The sequence below is a fragment of the Toxotes jaculatrix genome, chromosome 23, assembly GCF_017976425.1.
Source record: "Toxotes jaculatrix isolate fToxJac2 chromosome 23, fToxJac2.pri, whole genome shotgun sequence".
Lineage (NCBI taxonomy): Eukaryota > Metazoa > Chordata > Actinopteri > Toxotidae > Toxotes > Toxotes jaculatrix.
The window spans coordinates 8,453,894-8,475,027 of NC_054416.1; the positions used below are offsets into that span (position 1 = coordinate 8,453,894).

The following is a 21,134-nucleotide window of genomic DNA, read 5'->3' on the forward strand; positions in this document are numbered from 1 at the left end:
AGCGAGTAATGTCATAGGGGTTTTCCCTATTTAATGCAGTTACTTTTTCACAAACATACTGAGAATAATAAAAACGGAATTGCCAACCAAACATACAGTTTTACAAAGTGTAAGGCACACAAACACAAACCAAGGGGGGAAAAATGGCAGGTTTGATGCTTTTCTTGATGGAAATATTATACACATCATCTCCAGTAACATGAATAAAAAGAATACAATTGAGAGAAATGTGCCGTTTTCTTCGCGACATTAACGGATGACCAACATGCGTCACTGGGGAGATTTTTTATGTTTGTGACTGCAGTAGTGACATGCTGTACCAACGCTTTGAATGAAAAACAACATGATAAACTGCCAAATGCTTCAAAATATTCACCACATATCAACCAACTGTCAAGTATAAGTCAGATTTCCAGCTGGTGTGATGGATACTTCCTATATCCAACATCCAAAAAAATAAAAAATAAAAAAAAGAGACTGAAGCACTCTTACTTACATAATGTCCAGACATTGCTCTCAGTGATCCAGTAGTTTCCAATGAGCTAGAGGCCGTCAGTAAGTGAGACTTTTACCCAGCATGCCTTGTGTTTGCTCACATTTGGGGCCAATCAATGCTTTAATCAGAGACAGCAGGAACCAATCAAGGCTGGATCGGTGTGGGCAGCTGGACTTCAGCCCACAGCACGAGGAGGAGGGAAACAGCAGGAAGAGTATTAGCCGACAAATCAAAAATAATGAGTATAATACAAAGTTTGTATCAACAAACAAACCCCACTGCCCTCTCTTAATAAAAACAGTGAATTATATGAACAAATCTAAAGACCTGAAATTCACCCGAGAGCGAATTTTCATTTTAATACTGTACAACTGACAATCTTTTGTACAATGACCATAATATCATATAAATAACCTCAAACACTGTTCTTAGTGTAAACTCCTAAACAGTGCTTCAAAAACTAAATAAAAACATACTGATTGATGGTTTCCTTTACAGGGAATATACATACATAGGGTTAAATGAAATACACTGAAAGCAGCATTTATTTTATGACAAGGATATCGTCTAATGTTATACTCATGGTAAATATAGCTACCTGTGTGCTTCTGTAGACAAACCATCGATATTATGGTCCGATTTTGACATCAATACAATCCTTGTGTTGTCTCATTCTAGTTGGCAAGTAAACATGAACAAAGTTGAAAAGTTTCTCATAGAGTTCTTATCTATCACTTTATCTATAGTATATACAATTTAAAATGGTACATATGTTTTTTTTTCCTCTAAATGCTTCCTTCAAAGAGCAAAAAGACAGACCACAACGGTTAACTAAGCCAGGGGTAAGAACACTCTGGAATCACAAGCCAGTCTGGAACGTAAAAACAGAGATGAATATGAAGTTAACTCAGATATTTTGTTGTTGTTTTTTTTTTTTTGATGCTGTAAAAAGTCACAGTGATTTCACTTCGCAGTAAATAAAACAAGTCGAGGCTGAAACAGAGGCAGGAGAAAGCTGTCTGAACCCTTTCATCAGACATCTTCTATTCCCAGCGTGTTTATAATGTTGGAGGCTAACAAAGTTTGCAGAACCCGGCGTTGAGCAAATAGAAAGCGACTCCACAGACGGATGGTGGAAATAAACCTTGAAATTAATGTTTTCAATTTTAAATTCAACCATAGCTGCAAAAAAAAAAACATTTTTCTCTCCTTTTTATTCATTTTTGTCATAAATTTTTCAAACCTATTCAATACAATGTTCAAACGGCAACTAATTCCAGAGTGTTCGCACCATATTGCCTACTCCTACCTGTGGCCCACAGTAATGAACAATATTTTCTTTTATCTATGGTCAAAAGGCTGCATAGCACACTGTACACAGTATGAGTCCAAGTCAGTTATTGGGCCAAGCTAAAGATGATGTTCTTTTCCAAAAACCTCCACACTCAGCCAAAAGTTAAAGAACATTTTCGAAGAGGTGCATTGATCGCATGATGTTTTCATCCTGCAGACAGAAAGAAACAATGTGATGAGAAAATGCACGAGTGCCAACAGCAGTGGGAGCAGATGTGTCGGGCTATCCGGCTTACATTTTGGCAGCAGTCAATGAACTCGTCTATGGTTACCACTCCGTCTTTATTCTTATCCATCTTCTGTTAGACACAGAGGAAAGAAAGATGAAAGACAAATAAAGCATGTCTGCTAAAGCCTCTTTACTGTGACTGACACACACAGAGCTGTGGATGCTGCCAACCCCACACTTGCCTGAAAGAATACTTCTACATGCTGACGAGGCGTCTCCTCTTTGAGGACGGGGTATGTGCATTTTCCCATCATGTCGTAGATGGCCTTCATGATGTCCAGCATTTCCTGTGATACACAGGAAAGGGTCAGTTCACCCAAATTACAGCAAAAACACCCCTCACTTACCCCATATGTAGATGGCTTTGGCTTTACTATATGTGCTGAGGTTTGAAAAAAAGATTTCTGCTGTAGCCACAATACAAGTGAAGTGAATGGAGTTTTACGTGTGGTGTTCAAAGATCTGAAAAATTACATTTGAAAAACGAAGAGAAACAACAGCTCCGTTACTGTCGGTGATTCACACAGCTCACTGTCAACGGTTTTCACTGAAGCTACTTTCTACTGAAAGAAATAGTCCTTATTAAAACTACTCACGTTGAGGTCTGTGGAACATCTAGATGAACAGGGACATAGCTTCTCTTCATTTTTCAATTTTAAGTTAGTTAAATTAGGAATATAAAAGGTGAACATTTGTGTGCTTGTCTCATGGCCTTCCATTATGGACAGTATTTGAGGGGACATACCTCTTTAGTGATATATCCGTCTTTGTTGATATCATAAAGGTTGAAAGCCCAGTTGAGTTTTTCCTGGACAGTGCCTCGCAAAAGGATCGAAAGGCCCATAACAAAATCCTGTAGGGGAGACAAGAGGCACTAATATTCATCTATATATATATATATAGGTATATATATATAACCTAGCATTTTGTAAACAAACACTTTGAATAATCTCTGGGATAAACAAAAACAATAAGTAACCGTATCCACCATGGATGCTTAATGCATGACGCATTTCAGCTGATTTCATACATCAACATTTTTGCAGGAATATTAAGTCAGGTATTAATTAGAGCCAAATGATGAAACAGCAAGTGCACAGACACTATAAATCAAAAAATACCTCATTATTCAAATTATTAGCCGTCTCATAATCTGCGTCGGCCCTCGGGGAATGCCCGTTCTTTTTAACAGAACGGACTACACATTAGCCTGTGAAGCTTTGGTTTGGAGTAATGACAGCTTTTCTGTCCTAATAAGCAAATATGTGCCCTTCATAAATATTAATCACATGTTGATCGCATCTCAAGTAGACTTGCTCAGGCTAAATTAAAATTATTGGGGTTGCAGGTTACATAATGCTCCAGTGCAATTCCTTTGAGGCTTGTAGTGCTGAAACTTTAAAAATGTTAAGTTTTCTTTTTTAAAGCTGGACAGAGTTTACTTCTTCAGAAACTGTTGAAATTTTCAACAAACACAATAGGGTATCCTAATACTTAATGATATGAGGGGCAGTTTTGTAATTTTGTTGACAGTTTATCAAATCTGACCCTTTTGACAGAAGGAATCTGAAAATACTCAGCTTACCTCAAAACTCACAGAGCCGTTGTGATCTGTGTCAAATGCATTGAACAGGAAATGTGCATATGTTGAAGCATCTATGACGAGAACAAACATAGACATGACATTAAAAAAAAAAAATCTGCCACGATTACAGCTCAATTATTACCTGCAGTTATACCTGCTGCAAACAAGTGAACTGTTCAAAGTTAAGTTGTGTAGCTTTTCTGAACAACCTCGAAGACAAAATAATCCTCGAATTGTTTTTTTTTTTTCCATGAGAGAAGAGAACAATATGCTTAGAGCTAAGGGTTTTATCATTGTTTCGTGCCTTTTTTCTCTCTGATCAGATATATCAAAGCCTCCTAATGTTTTCTCTCTGCTTTCTCGCGTTGAATCTCTGCATAATGATGAGTGAGCAACCCGTGGCTGTGTAAATACAAGCTACTTTCTTTCTCTGTCTCTCACTGTCCCCGCATTTTCTTTGATGGAACTTTTAACTTAAATGACTTTAGACTTTAAGAGAACAGTTTTTCTAAACATGTGAAAGACAATCTGTGTCAGTCCAGCATGCAGGGGAGATAAGAAGCAGCTGTAGGAGGCGACACAAGCTGGGAAAAAAAAACAATGAGGACAAACCTCCTTGTGGGAAGAACTGTGAGTAGATGTCTTTAAAAGTTTCTTCGTTGACGACTCCACTGGGGCATTCCTGCAAGACAAAATGGAATTGCACAGGCAATTCAGCAACTATATTAAAGCCTGTCTCCATATTAAAGTCTTTTATTTAAATTGGAGTTTAAGACGTGCCAATCATGGTCCAATAAAAATGTGCACAAGAGTGACTGAAACTTGAAACCGACAGTGGATGTATTTCACTGAAAAGCAGTTAAACTTTTGAAATGGCCAATATTTTCATATTCATATATTCTGAACTTTTAAATGAGGGGAAAGAAGCAGCCAGTTGAACTTTCCACTTTGCGTGGGTCAAGGACATCACGGATCATGGATTATCCAACTAGTCTCAATCCTATTTTATTCAGTCCATCACTGCTGCTGAGCTCATGCTAACCCGCTGTCTGCAGATATCAGGCTGATGTCTTGTCAACATAAACACTTTTTTTTTTCTAACTCGCACTTGAATTAATTAGTTCCTACTTCATCTCTGGATCCTTTTATTCAAATCTCTGTTGAGGAAAGATGCATTTACAAAGGCCACATTTTATTCTATCATTGATACAACTTCACTGTTTCTAAGACAGTATGGAATAGATAAAGATTCATGCTTAGTTTGTTAGTACTGAAACTGCAAACCATCCCAGCCTTCATAGACGCTGTCTACAGCCATTCAAAGTCACCCACTTGTGGTTGTCTCGTAGCATTCAGTGGAAAAGACTGAACACTCTTAAATACTGTAACACTTCCAAGAAGGCTGCTTTGTGTCCAACGACATGGTGGATGACCTTGCTCAGACAGGCATAAAGGCAGGCAGTTTTGCAGGTCCAATTTCTGGTTGGAGTGAGGCTGTGCACTGCACAGTCGGGCAGAATACTGAATTTAGAGACAGAGGAAATGCTCCACCCACAATTCCCAAAGCAGAAGGCACACGTGTCCCTGAAAATAAATCACTGGTGGAGGTTGCTGCAGGAAATCTGAAAATGAAATGTTTAAAACTTAAAAGAAAAAAAAAAAGACAGTTTGCTGCAGCCAGTTATTTGCCCCATTTCATTTTCTCAATACATTTGTCTTGAATCACAGAGAACACTGGGTTTCCTGTTTCTTATGACCATGTCTGATCTCCCACTTTGGAAAACAGAGCTGAAGGGGTGAGAAAATAAACATAAAACCTTGTTGTCTTGCTTCAAATGGGCGCCTTGTGTTTCAAGCTAAGAGGATGCTGCAAGGTTGTCTGCATGAGTCCCTTGATGCTCTTCTTCTGTTGTCTCACAGACCTAGTTGCATATCTTGTAGGGTGAGATGAGGTCAACAGTTTTGGGGAAGGTAGGGAGACAGAATGAGAACAAGTTTGTCTCAACATAATACTTGTGACCTGATTATGTGAAGTCTGCAGATCTGTGCAGTTTGTGGTGCTGTTCACAATGGACCAGTGTATGGAGCCAAACAATGTAAGTTTAGTGTGTTTGCATGATATCATACAAGCTGAAATTCTGACCTGATGACGGTGATAGAGGAAAGTGAAGGGAATGCTGGGAAGAGATTCACCTCACCACACCTCTTGAGCTCACTAATAAAACAGTATAACTCATTTGTTTCGTCAGTACACTGCACATTTTATGGGGGTTTATGTGCTGGACTGCTTCTTGGCTGGGTGCAGAGACTCCTTTGAATCTCCTCTGCATGCTAAGCTAAGCTAAGCACATCCTGGCTGAAGTTTTATATTTAACAAACAGATGTGAGAATGGTATTCCCCATAAGCTCCAACTCTCAGCTTAGCAAACAAATTCAAATACTATATCAGACTGCAGATATGTTCAGCACTGGGAGAATATCAAATATATCCACTCCAGCAGCACACAGACAGAATTTCTTTGTTGTTTATTAGAGCCTCTGATAATTAGAGCACTGTTTATGTTCTACAACATTGCAGTGAATGTGCTGTCAACAGTCAACCATTTGCTTAAGCAGTGCAAGGAAATGTCATGCAGTTAAGCACTTAAATTGAGGAGAGTTGGATTTTTAAAAGACGTCATTTCACTTTGCTTGTAGAGTCTGTGCACGCCTGTGTGTGTTTGTCTGTACACAGATGGGCAATTACAGCTGTCAACCCTAATAACATACTGATTAAGTGGGACAGTAATATACGAATGGCTGTGTTCTAAGTCAGCTTCTTCTTCTAACCTTGCTTACTCATCCTCACAAATCTGAGGGAAAATTAAAGGTCAGTATAATTTCGTGATTGTTGAACCGGATTGTATTTTATCGTCTCTTTACAGCCTCGCAATGACATTGACGACGGAGGCCGTTTCGCAATTGAGAATGAAGTCACGTACAACGCAGTGCCCCTGCAGTTCAATTTAAAGTTCAGTGAAATAGTTACACTCATTTGATAACTGCCTCAAGGTCCCATCAGGATAAACTAAAAGGTAAAAGTCAGGACCTCAGTCAGACACTGTTCTTTACACAGGTCATTAATATCGAGCTCTTGGGAAAGATTTTTTCTCTGATAGACAAACTGATTGATGAACATATAAAATCATTTACATTTGGATATTTCACATTTGAAACTGAAAGACTTGAGCTGGGCATATTGAGAAAAATGGGGGCTACTGGAATTTGTGCTGATCCAACTTGTTTTCTTTTAATAATAAGTCTCTCATTCCCAACCCCCACCCCCTACAATTTTTTTTGACACACAAGGCTGTGGTCAAGGTGCATATATAGTTATTTACTTTCTATATCTTATCGCCCATTTTGGATTTTTTTTTTCATATGTATATATTGGTTTATCATCCTCTAAATCCAAACTAAAATAATGGAGCAAAGAGCAATTGGAATAATATAAGTGGTATATTGTGTGAAATGACAACAAAGGGATGTTATTCCATTCTGCACATTCAATGCCAATCTCATTAGACAGAGTTAGAGGTCAGGAAATGTATTTGTATTCATTTGATATGCTTGTAAAATTAGCTCATCCATGAAAATAAAATCACAAATACAATCTGTGAAATGCAAAACCGGCCAGGCATGAAATTCCTTTCTGCGATGCAGCAATAAGCAGTGCAGGGAATGAAATAAACTTGTGAAAAGAGGCATCATCGCTGATGGAATAGAAATTGTGAGATCTTAATCTAATGCCTGAGGCAATGCCCCGGACTGCGAACTGTGAAAGCCCAACAGATTTAGCCAGACATGAGGATAATACTGTTATTTCCTGTAGTCTGGGGTCAAGAAATTTATGAAACAATGGATTCTCTCTTACCTTTAGATTGACCTTTGATCAAATTTCACCTTAAGATCAAGACCCAGAGCCAGGAGGTTTTGTTGGACATATTGCTGGATCTACGACAAAACTCCACTTTGTGCACCTGCACTACAAGTGAATGACTCGTGAAGTTTGTTGTCAAGACAAACGAGGGTCATCCTGCCACCTGCACTAGAGGCATTTGATTTGATTCGAAACCCTGGACACCAAGGACGACGGACCAGATTTCTCATCATGGGAACCATGCCAGCTTCAATTAGTCTGGCTGGCCTTAAAAGCTTGCCTTTATTCTGCCAATGTCACCTGGTTGGGGCAAAGCAGAGATGAGCCGTTTGACCCTGGCAGCTAAAAAAAATGAGCTTCAGTATGGACTTAGTGATGGACATAAGCTATTGAGTAGCTGTAATTTAAGTGCCATAACTCTTTCCCTTTGTCCAATTTGGACTTCTGCCTCAACATCTAATTATACAGAAGAGGTGAGTAACTTTGAACAAAAATATAAGGTAAATTTATTCCTATTATTAAATAACAGGAAACTACAGCCATGTTCGACTCTCTGTGAGGAACTACTTGAGATAAATAAAAAAAATCAGACAGATAACCAAAGTTACTATAGTTCATCCTGGGGGCAACTCAAATGCCTGCACAAAATGTCATTGAAATCCATCAAATACTTGTTGAGGCATTTTCAAAATTTTGTGCCAAATATCTTTTAGACATTGAGATATTTCACTGGACAAGTGAAAAATCTGACCAACTGGTGGCACAACAGAAAAAGTCAGAGCATCACCTCAGTCATTAGCCTTCATCCTCCAGACCATAAAGGACTGTAGGGAATTTCATTTCAAGTGGTGGACTGGCTAGCTCATTTAGATTATGATCCCTGGAGCCATGCTGTTAATGTGGCTTAAAAAAAAAATCTATACTGTAAATAAAAAAAAAAAAAAAAAAAAGGAAATGTGTCAATAAACATATGAAATGTCCACTCCCTCTGCGTTACAGGAAGTCAAGTAAAGTGTGTGGCAAAAAATTAAAGGCCTCATTAGTCGACTTCTTACCTCTTACTCTGTCTCAAGTGGAAGCAGACTAATGGGCAGGCTTTGCAGGGACTTGGCTGGAGCATAGTGCAGGCTCAACAGGAAACTGAAGCCTCATGGGAATTTCACTAACACAGGACTCTCGCTATGTTCCTCTCTTTCATCGCCAGACAATTTGGGTTGAGTTAATTCTGGGTCATCTCATTACGCCTCACACTAGAGGTGACAATGAAGTGAGGCGGTTTTATATGGGCTCCTCTCGAGGAGCGTGAACTGCTCATCAGTAATCTTCCTGAATCGGTTCGAGGTATGACCTAATTATCCCTGGCACAGTGAACAGTGTACAGAAATTCCAATTTCCTTGGTAAGCACAATTTGACTTGGTTACATTTATCATGAGATGCAGATGATTCAGCAAAATAACATTTCTTAAATGCTTGATTATCATTTTATTGCTACACAAGCAGAATGGAAGCTAAGCAAAGAGAACTACAAGGTAGTGGAGTTGTTTGAGAAGACTCGAGTAGTAACACCCCTGCCAACTACAGAAGGTTGTAAAAGAATAAATCAAAAAAAAAATCAAAGAAAAACAAGGTTTTTGATGTCCGAGAGAGAGAGAAAGAGGTGTCCAGGGGAGAACAAAGCCCACTGAGCTGTGCATTATATATGGTGCTGAGGCTGCATGGTGGCCTTGTCACTCACATTCTTGAAGCCACGATAGAGGATCTGTAGCTCCTTTCGGGAGAAACGTGTCTGGGCTTCTAGCTGTTCCAGGCCCTCGGGGCGATGGCGGACTGCAGATAGCTCAAGCTCATCTTCAACACTGTCTGGAGAGGGGGAGGAAGAAGGTCAGATGTGAACAGATGCTAAGGCGTCTTTGCAAATTAGCATTTTTGAGGCAAGAATTTGAGACATCCCATTAGACTCCCAAATATCACCAAGAACTAAGCAAACAAACCTGTACATTTGCAACTTCTCTATCCTAAATGCCACATTTAGGCATGACATGGCCACAGATTCTAGGTAACCTTCTCCATAACAAAGAAAATCCATTAAGTGAATCAATTTTGAAGCCCCTTTTCTCCTCATTATGTCGGGTCCTTTTATTTGCAAATGTTACAACACTAAACAAAACAAAAATCTGAATGGCGTCTTCTTTTCTACACCAAATACGACAGCAGAGGTAATTAGTGTTATTGAGACCCCAGAACAAAGTCCTTGTGACAAGAACCTATTCATGAAGGAGGGCAGCTGAACCCTGAGAAACTTTTTAATGGGCCTGTAATGATGGCAGATGCTGTCTAGGCCCTGTCACAGACTGCACTGTCCTCGCAGCACAGCGTTTGACTTGTCTTGTTGGCGCTGGGCCTCTCATATACCTTAAGTGTGACACAGTGTCTAAATGCCTCATTAGCTCCAAGGGTCTTATTGTGGTCCACAGCCAAAAGACCACACTTTCTAACAGACCACAATTAACCTGCTGCTATGGAGCTAATGACTTGCATTCATAGGTGATGTTAGAAGATTTATTATAATAAAATAAAATAGCTGTTTGATCTCATTTATTAGGCTTCATCGTCAAATTAGTCTAGAAGTCGCACACTTACAAATAGGCAAATAGTAAGTTCATGTTTATCTGCCTTGTTTGACATCAAAAATACAATGTGTGTGTTCACCAAATGAATGTGATGAAAATGTTCTGTAACATACAAATGTAGTTGTTTTTATTTAACAGATTCAACAGGCTAGTCTCAAAAATCATCTCTGCACTTCTACAAGAGCAAAATGTTCTAAGTGAAATGTAAAAAAATAAGTAAAAAGGATTTCTAAAAATGAATGTTGTAGTTGAACTTCAGCTCATGCAATCATGTGTGACAAAATCCTGCAGAGCGTATGCCCCCATACCAAGAAAAGCCACAGAAAGGAAAAACATCTTAGACAGCAACCAAAGAAAAATCATCACAGACAGAGACAGAGAGAGTAAAAGAGCCTCGGAAGAGACACTTGCTTTGATTACTGGAGGATGGCTTTTTGGCTGTGGAGCACGGCAAGAGCCTCATGAGTCGAGCTCTCACCCCGCGCTTGTGGATAATCTGAGGGTAACCTGGGAAATACAGCATTAGGTCTTACCCAAGGCAACTAACAGCCTCAGTGCATTCTGGGAAAATTGGACATGCAAGAGGTGAAAGTGTTTTAAGGTTCACTGAGATACATAAAGCTATAGCTTTATACCTGGTTCTTCAGGACAACAACACAGTATTTTGCACTGTAAACTTAAACCAGCACCAGGCAGCAGCTCAAAAAGCCAACAAGAGGAGGACTTCTTCAAATTATCAGACTTAAAAATAACAGAAACTATACTTAACAAGTACAGTAACATGAACACAAACATCTGTTACCTTGCTGTTATTTCTGCATGTATGCTAAGTTACAAAAAGCATTAACATTAGCCTTCTAAAGCAAAAAGCTCACCGTGACAATGTTGTTGTTTAGCAGGTAAAGTTTACAGTGTCCATCATCTTAGTTCTGGATGTTAGCATGCTGCCTGAATATGGGATCACAAGTCAGGAAAAAGTAGTGCACTGGGTTACATGACTTATTAATAAGTCTCCTAGCACACAGTAGGTCATCAGAGCAAAAGACAGGCTCTGAATATGATATGGCACCTGTGACCTCACATCAGGGTGTAATATAATATACCATCAGGTGTCAGATCTTCTTCCCACATAACCCAATGTGCTGCTTGACAAGACTATTGTCTCCTGTCACTGTAACAAAGGTTTGAACTGATGACCACAATGCACAAATAACTCTCTTCTGTTAAATGTAGCACAACTCTTTAGTATGAAAGTCATTAAATAATAAGTTCACAGCCTTGCCTAAAAGCACACAAGTCCATTTCCCCTCCTGCTCCCGGCTTTTCTGAAAAATTTAGTGTGAGGTTTGATGGCAGCAGTGGGCGTTCAGACGAGCCCTCGAGTGCTGAAAACCATTTGTCAATCACACCAGCACTTAATTATTTTCAAGGCTGCGATTGCAGGTGAAAATAATAGCAGAGCTAGAGCTCCCGGCATGTTTATAACTAGTCAACCTAACGTCAAGATGGCCGATGGGAGTTGTAAGAGGCCTCTATAAACACGGGCTATAAAGGGACGAAGTGGTTACAATTACATCATTGAATAGAGGCTGTGAAAAGTGCGTCATAAATCTGCAACCTGGTCTGGCAACATCATGGAGGTCTGGCACAAAATTGGCTGTGAGTAGAAGGATGGCTCAGTGTAAAACCACTGAGCAGAAGAAACATGATACTGGAAAAATGCTCCTATTGTGTGAGTGTGAATCACTTCAATAAGGTGATGAGTGGGAAAGTCTTCAGCCTTCAGTACCACAACTTACTTCATATTGGCTATAGGAATCACAATCAAATTCAGATTCTTTGTTTATATATGTATATACATATAGGACAGACCCCAAAAAAGAGAATCACTTTTCATGTTATTCTTTGGTGTGTTTTAATTATATTTTGATCAGCTGTGTTAAATGTGAAACACTGCTCAGTTTGTAGCAGAAGGCAGCTTGACCATACTTGGCCTAAAGCACGACTTCTTATTTCAAAGTCTTGCCAAATATTTTTTGAGCAAGCTGGCGAAGACCCCTGACAGACAAAGTTTCAAAGTCAAAGTGTATTGCGGCCTCAGCCTTTTTCACCCTCGCAGTGTTTAGAGTTAAATACTGCACAGACAAAGAGCAGATGGTTAAAAGCTCTTGGCTCTGAACTGGCACAGTGTACACAACGACCAACATTATGGTGCACAACAAATTTCCGAGCTATAAAAGACACTGTTGACTCCGTTAGTCTTGCTGTCAGCTTGGGGCCAGTTCTTATCACCCTCTATAATGACACGATAACTTTGAGATTTAGAGGATGAAGAAACTCAGAGAAGCACTCATCTGTTCTTGTTACCTCTCTGACACACACCTTCCTTCCTGAGTGGAGAGGAGACGTCTGAGCGCCCTCACTGAGCTTGAACTAGACAGATGTTGCTTTTGTTACCAAGATATATTAGTCTTGACAGCAAGCTGGCTTTATTTGGAAGCATTACTGTACTACACAGAGACATCCTTTCTAGCCCAAGGACAGTGCGGTGGGCTTCAGTGTATTCTTTAGCACCTGAACAATGAGTTCGGAGATGCAGTGCAAACACTGTGTTTGAAAGAGCGAAACCTGTGCTATCTCTGTCACTAAGAGAACTGAAATGGGTGTTGGTAAAAGTTGAACCAACATGTAGGCAATAATAAATGATCTCCAGAGTGGAATAAAACAGCATGAGTGACACAGCACTTAATCAGGCAGGAAAAGAGCATGCAGTCATGGCTGTCTGATTAATGTTTGCCCTTTTAGTTTATTGACAAAATGGATCTGACGCTTGAGTATGTGTGTGATAATGTGGGGAGCAGCTTGTGCTGTGCCCCTGCACCCTTATCCACAAAGATCAAAGATCACAGTTTTTCTGGTGTTGCAGCACTTGCATCTAGTTTATTAAAAAAAAACAACATACAACAACATACAACAACAAAATGGGTGTTGTTGTCCTGAGGAATCAAGTATATGCAGCAAGAGGAAGTCTAAACATTTTACACATTACTAATTCAGTCATTACGTGCACACGCATACATACTGTCATGCCATACTTTTGCCTTCCTCGAAAGAAAAAAAAAACCTTGTTGAGTGACTGCTTCTATAATGGCAGGTTGTAGCAGATGGAACAGCTCATCAGAAATGTAATTCATTGCCACCTCTGAGTAACAAAGCTCCCTTAGCCATTTTGCCCTGCAGCAATACAAGAGAATGAAACTGAATGCCCTGCGAGGGTTATAAACAAAGAAAAATGTCTCAGCAAAATTTAATTACCACGGGACATAGTGCGACTAGCTTTGTAGACCATAACAATAAAATGGTCTACTTCACAATATCTTCTTTATCAATGAGCTGTCAAAGCCACAAAATACTTAAACCCTGAAAAATGAATGTGAGAATACCCCCTCCCAAAAAAAAAAAAAAAAAGTCTGGCCTGATCAATCATAGTTCAACTGTTACATTCTACCAAGGTCTGTGATTCAGGAGTCATTCATCTCAAAGGTAAAGTCAAGCTAGAGGGTAAAACCTCTCTAGTCCTAAGTCAATTGGATCCATGAACTGAAAATGAGCGGCTAATAAATATTTGATAAATCTATATCATGTACAAACTAAAATGGCTTGAGGTAACCACGGATGGCTGCTTAAAATCAATAAATCTCGGTCAATTCTTGTGCTGAAGTACACAGTTTGATGAACAGCGCTGCTGAGCTTGCTGCTTCTTTGTTGTGTTATGAAGGTGCATGTACAGTGAGTGCTACACAGAGGAAAATGACGGCCTGGGGGACCACATGGGATGGATGAATTTAATAGAGTTAGTGCAAAATGCCTTGTACTTGGTTTAAGATTCAACTGAGAATTATTAAACCGATCTATTATGAGGAAAGTCTAGGTTTAATCCGTGTGGCTGATACAGTTTTTTGGAAAATATATATTTCAGGCATCGATAAATTAATCAAACCCTGTATTATACTTCTTCTCTGTCTTTTACTTTGTTGTTAAAAAACATTTTCCCAGTATTATAAGACTAAAATAGTAGCTACATCTGTGTGCATGACACTAATACCATATGCTTTTTCTCAAGAGCTACTGTTTATATGTGTATGTGTGTGTGTCTGAGATGAGGTCTTATACAGTTTAGCTCCTCTCTGTCCCTTTAGGACCGTGGCGCCAAGGAGGCGGGGCTTACAAAAGTAGGCCATGGCTCCAATGGAGCACAACTTATCTTACAGTTTGCGTGATAGTGTTACAGGCTGCAGCGCCCAGCATGTGAGCCTATACAGCTTCAGTAGTAGTCTGAAGATCTTTGACCACACTGTGTTACACTCAATGGCCAAATTAGCCTAATTGAATGTGGTCTCAGTGGCCTCTCCAGGGTGTTTAGAATAGAAAAGCCTTTTTTCCATACAGGTAATGTGAAAACCCCTTTAAATAATGGAATAGCTAAAGCATTGTCTTTTTGGTTTTGAAAACATTACCCAACCACCCTCCCATCATTCTCCATGTTTTTTTTTAGTGGCAGGTACCAAATAAAAAAAAGCTTCTCATCGAGGCAGTAAATCACTGATGACCTGATAAGAGTGTGTCCCGTCTTTGACAAGGATTTGTAGCTGATTAATAAGAACACTGCTTCCTGCCAAATGACACTGACATGAATCAGATTTCTTCACTTAACCTGATGCAACCACTGCGAGGTTTCCCGTCGATAAGCTCCCACTGTTGACGACACGCCATCCTGACAAACTTAACACCTGAACCAAACTCAACACTGATCTTATCTCAGTCCGAGCTCACTCCTAATATAGGCTGTTCTAAGTCCTGGCAATACAACAGAGAACAATCAAACACCAATCTGAGGGTATCAAGTTCATCACCAGGCTGTACTGTGTCTACTGCTGTCCATGTAAGGGCAAAATATGTAAACACTAGTCAGGTATGGGTGATGGGTGTCATGGCAAGTGAAGGCAGCATTAGTTAGAAATGATCAGTGAGTTACATTCAGGCTTCTAGATAATGTTAGCATTTATTACCTCAGGAAAATTCAAATTGGAATTTAAATTCTCGGGCTCCAGCGTGATGTGCTTTAGGCAAATTATAATCGCTACTCATTTTCTGACACATTTCACATCCCATATGTGAGTGATTTTATCTGGCAGTGGACACCAGCGCTGCCCTCCCATCTTTCTGCATCTTCATGTGTCTCTCTGGTTGTGGCTCAAAGTGGTTCCTACTTCAGAAGTAGTTCATCACTGCAGAGGACTGGAACTCTGGCATTTTGCTGAGTTAGAGATCTGACATCTTCTGTATTTGCATTACTGTAGTCTTAAAATGAATGTGTAGTGGGATGGAATAGCAGGACCATGAACAGCTTATGTTTATGGGTCATTTTGGGAGCTTCTTTGGAGCCTCAAATGGGACATTAGAAAATGTCTTACTCCATGTGGAGTTCCCATCCCACTATACCCACAGGTATTTGCCAGACAAATACAGAAAAAAATGGTTGTTTCAACAAAGATTTAAAAAGCAGTTTTTTATGTAAAGCCTCTGACAGAATTGATTTGTTTAACAGTGAATGCAACAGAGGGGATATTTTGACATGTTTCCTGTCCTCACACTCGGTATCAAAGACAGTGGTTCACAGGTGTTAGTCTCTTAACACCTTAATCTGCCTCCTGTGGATTTTGAGACAGATGGTATCAAAGTCAAAATCAGGGAATTACTGTCTCTTTGACAAGCAAAAGAGTTACACCAAAATGAAAGACAATTTCACTGCACCTGAATGAATACTGAACAACTGAAGATATGGTTTAACCTGAACTTTAATCAAGTCATCTTTTACAATACCTTCACCTGAAACACAGCTATTTGCCCTTGCACATGCAGAAATAATATTCCATCAAAATAAGAACAACACATGTTCATACACAGTACTTTAACTGCCTGATCTTTAAGTCACAGCCAATGATTTACCACATGCTATGCTGACTGGTCAATACCTCTTTCTGATTTGAATTTAAACTCTCCCATCTTTCGAAAGGTCAACTCACTATTAGAAACAGCGTACACATAGAACATTTACAGAAGGTCACACTGTCATATGGTCGGTTATACAAATGCAGAGGCAAAGCCTTTTGGCCAAATGAAATCTAATCCAATCAGCAAAAGAGCCTGGGGGATCGGAGGCTACGCTTAAACCCAATATTTATTGTGTCAGTGTGAGAACAGCAGGTTCACTTTAACGCCTCATTCCAGTGTTTAAGTCCCAAGGCTGTGTTGTTTTTGAGGAAAACAGGGACAAATGTGACAGACACTTGGCAGCTAGCAATTAACTGAAATTACACCCAGCGAGACAGGGGACAAGGACGGCAGATGAGCACTGTCTGGTAGCCTGGCCAGCGGTGGGCTTTATCCATGCAGCCATGATAAAGTAAACTGATGTAATGCATACAATGCACATGTTAAGACTTGGCAGACTTGATGGAAATACCGCAGCTGACTGAAAAGGCAATTCATATATACTCTAGTGCAAAACACCTCGATCAGCTGCAGTTTAATACTGTACAAAAAGCTCAGGAGATTGCTCAATTTGTGCTTCACTGGAAAGGGAAAGTTTGGATATACACAAACTGCTACTCTATCTAAATTGGAAGCCAATGCGTAATACTGTGAGTTCAGCTTCTTTTGCAGTTTAGACATCCTCACTCTACATGGAGAATGAGTCGGATCTGGGCGGTTTCCGTAAACATACATGCATGCGGTGCCACCATGTGCACTGGAGAAGGCACATGGTTGTCTACAGCCTCCTCTGGAACCAAAATCCCTATAGAAATATGCCAACTGATATCAAGTAAGTGAACTGTGAAAAGGTGAGAGGAAGTTCAAACATAATGCCTGCATATCCAGATTCGCCTGAAGACAGGAGATAAAACATCTAGCTCCTTTGCAAAGGCTGACTTTGCCTTTCCTAAGGTGTAATAAATACCCCTTTGTTGCACCAAATATTTTCTAGTGCTCCAAAACAAATTATAGTCGACATCCAGAATACCAGAGCTGCCAACAGTGGACATCTGCTGATTACTATTCTGCTTTTGCAAGTGTTAGATCTGCAGATCCAAGTCAATAAAAGAAAAGTAATTCAAACACAGTCCCCACAGTGTAATGAGAAAGGCTCATTTTATATCAGATAAATCACATGGACGACGAGGGAGGTGGATTCAGATCTGCCATTTCTTCTCATTTGGTGGGCCCAAATACAAATAAGCCCTAAGATTGGAGCTGGGGAGAGCAATATGTCATTCCTGTTATTTAATAAAACAGCCTCCAGTGCCTTATGGCAGGCAGAAAAATGGCAGTGAAATCGACTTAGGAACAGGAAGATAGGAACACCGGGTCAATGCATGGCCTGTCTTAAAACCAAAACCAACTGGGCACATTGTTGAGCCGACAAAGACCAACTATCTGTGCTACAGGCCTGAATAAAAGCACTGATTTGCATCTTAAATCTTTCTGGTGACATATCAATTTATTTATCCCGAGACATGACACCAAGTTTTGTGCTTTAATGCCAATGAGGAAAAGCAGATCCAAATAAAACTGAAGAAGACGGAGCACAGACCTGTGTAAACAGCCAAACAAAAACTGAAGCCTTTAGGATTCCCTTTAGGTTAGCCAGGGCTCCAGACTGAAACCATTAAGTTGGATTTTGCAATCATTTTTTGAGACATATATTGTATGCACTGCTAAATATGTGGCCAAGCATTTACAGGGAAAACTAAGTTTGCGGACTTGACCACAAACATGAAACACTTGATGGAACTGCAGTGCCTCTGTGCACAGCAATTTGAAAGCAGGAATCTACTGGTCTATCTATTGGCCTGAAAGGACAAGATTCAATACAGTCTATCACACTGTGAGAGAAGAGCTGCCAAGTAAGTCCAAGTCTCACAATTCAAGTGCATCTGTCTGACAGCAACAACACAGCATGTGCACAGTTCACTGCAGATTCATTGAAAGTGAGGACCAGTGGAAAGACAAAGGATCCTACCTATCTGTCCTTGGTGCGTTTAATTACAGTATCAGGCCATGAAACATTATGTTTCTACGTTATTATTATACAAAAAAAGAAGAATGTTTTGTGTTGCATGTTGTTGTAAGTGGTGCTCCTAAAATTTTCAGCAGGGAGCACCAGTACTGCTAGTGGAAAACGTTAGTGTGGAGCCCTGGGTTAGCTATCACAAGACAGCAAAGCAGCACAAACTACCACAGCACTTTACTGGCAAACAGAATGCATTAACCATTGCTTTCTGCCATTAGTGTAATTAGCTACAGTTTGTGTGTTGCCTTGTGCACTTTCAGTGGTTCTAATCAGTTTAAATAACCCACTTTAAGTATAACAAATATTAGTGTCTCCACGTCCAGAAACTAATTTTTCAGCCTTAAGATGGACATCAAATAAAAAGCTGTCCTCTGCTGTTCTGAGCTGAGTGTGAATGACTGAACTGACTGGTGCGACAGGGACTGGATGCCAAAGTTCTTTATGAGATGGAGCATGCTCGTACACCGGCCATAATGACACACCATCAGAGGGCTGAGGCATTTATTGGAATCTGGGGAGGAAAAAAGCAGCCTATGCTTTTAATTGCAATCATTTGTCACCGTGAAGTGTTTCAATAATAGTCTGTCTCTAAGAAAACCTTGCTCTGCATTGGAGGGAAAGGTTCTCTGCCCTTTCTACTCCAATCATTTAAAGATTATAAGGTGGAACAAGACGAGAAGGTTTAGCACACTTCAGCCTCAAAATTTAGAGCTTTCAGGGCAAAAAAAAAAAAAAAGATATTTGAAGGAGAGCGAGTCTTTATGACTCACTTCCAAGTGAGTCATCCATATTCCAGTCACTGACAGGAAAGTCACACTAATGCTACCAGTCACTCAGAAAAGTGCATTAGTGTATTTACAGATTTTATTATGACAAGATATTCACTGTTTGTATTTCACATAAACAGTTTGAGATCCCAAAACAACCCTTTTGGATCCAAAGATATCCAAACTGAGGAAATGTGGCATCTGTGTGGAAAAAAATGAATTAGAATTACCAAAAATGAAACACAACTGGCTCAGAGGGCTGCTTACCTTTTTACCTACTTCATTAATTATGAGACAATTAGGCTTTTACTTGCTATTGTAATAAAGAGGACAATTTCACTAAAACAAGCCAAGCGATGTTTATGAAGTTTTTTTTTTTTTTGTGCATCCACTACTTGTTAGTTGATCATCTCTCTTTATATAGAAGGATTATTATTTCATGTGCTGGGACTTTTGTCATTCTTCCTGGCTTCACAGCTGATGATGTATGATTTTATCAGACTCAGTGCAAATTAAAACCTATCCCTGAGCAGCAAATGGTTTCAATATACTAGAGAAGTCAGTGGTAATGAGATTGGTTCACTATAGGAACAAATCAGCACTTTCTGTCCCAGTTCTCCTTACATTTGTGCACCCAGCTGAAGTTCACTGGCTATTCCCACCACTTTCCTTCCAACAGAAATGTTATCTTCAAACAGTAGAAAAAATGAATGCACTCAGAGTTTGGGTAGAGTTAGAGACAAAGGGACCAAAAAAGAAAAAAACAAAAAAACAAAAAGACGGTATGCAGACTTCACAAAAGAAACATTCAAACATTTTTTTTCAGCTGTGGAAATTAGAGGCAACGATAAAGCCTAATCCATTCAGTCCATCTGGAAAAAAAAGGCAATGAATTCATAAATAGCTATACTGTTAGTAAGGAACTAATGCATTATGCATGAGAACCTATGTCCTTGCCTTAATTATGGAAAATATTGTTAGTGGATTCATACAGCAACATGATTATTCATTTTGTTGGCTAATTAAAGTCATGAACATGCTGAATGAGCATACTTGGTGTGTAGCCTTGATTGAAAATAAATACCACATGTGCAGCTTCAAAGCTCTAGAGATAGTTGAAGGTTTATGAAAGACTTTATTTTTTTTCCTTTTATAACAACACTTAAGCTTAACTATGCATTGTTTTATTTCAATAAGACTAACAATGTGCACACTGCTGTGTGACATTTGAATGAATGCATACCACAAAACTCAAAAAGCACATTCACATTTAATACCATATGAGAATATCACAAGCTGGTGCTTCAGAGATACTGTATATTATAATGCATCCCTGCACTGCTATAGAGGAGAGCTCATAATAAAATACATCTTTAAGACCCTCTTCCACAGAGACCCTTTAAGCACTGCAATCATCCGCATCACATCCTTGGCTCAGAAGCATTTGTCATCCTCCTTCTATCAGAATTTATTATCTGTGATGTTTTCATCAAAATTGATTACTTGAGTGATACTTGTCCTTGCTTTCCTGACTCAAATTGACAGACCGAGTCCTCTCACTTTCAATAAGCTCCTCCACTGTGCACTTTTCCCTTAAAAGACGCCAGAGGGACCAATAACTTAGGATGCTCAGGCAAAGGTTAAGTCAATCATGTCACTGCTCTAAATAGACATCATGGAAACTAGCCAAAGGGTAATTGGGCCAGTTGATTGTTGTCCTTTAAAAGGACTGGTAAGTGGATGAACAATTATAGCTTGCAGGGGAGCTCCTTGCAAAAATGTCTCACACTTAACTACCTGTAACCAAGTCATTGTTTCCATGTTTTCATTTTTTAAATCCTACTGCTTGCTAGATTAATAATGAGATTTATTTCCACAGTGGATGTTGACAATTAAATTAAATGGACAGGATCTTAAATGGCATCCTCTCAAATAATGAAAAACTGCGGAACGCTTCCACCGATTCAACTTCGATGATGGATGTATGACCCAACAAAGAAAACAATCCCATAAAGATGCA

General features: G+C 39.5%; 1 protein-coding gene across 2 annotated transcripts in view; it reads right to left on the bottom strand.

The window, feature by feature from the left end:
* Positions 1-1,952: 1,952 nt before the first annotated feature.
* kcnip4a (potassium voltage-gated channel interacting protein 4a) overlaps positions 1,953-21,134 on the bottom strand; it is a 35,936-nt gene continuing 16,754 nt past the window's right edge. For both annotated transcript variants that reach the window (XM_041031164.1, XM_041031163.1), the window contains exons 2-8: positions 9,319-9,443; positions 4,276-4,345; positions 3,664-3,734; positions 2,824-2,931; positions 2,261-2,365; positions 2,086-2,148; positions 1,953-2,000 (exon numbers count right to left, since the gene is read on the bottom strand). In XM_041031164.1, coding sequence (XP_040887098.1) covers positions 1,953-2,000; positions 2,086-2,148; positions 2,261-2,365; positions 2,824-2,931; positions 3,664-3,734; positions 4,276-4,345; positions 9,319-9,443 — 590 coding nt within the window. The remainder of the gene's footprint in view (positions 2,001-2,085; positions 2,149-2,260; positions 2,366-2,823; positions 2,932-3,663; positions 3,735-4,275; positions 4,346-9,318; positions 9,444-21,134) is intronic.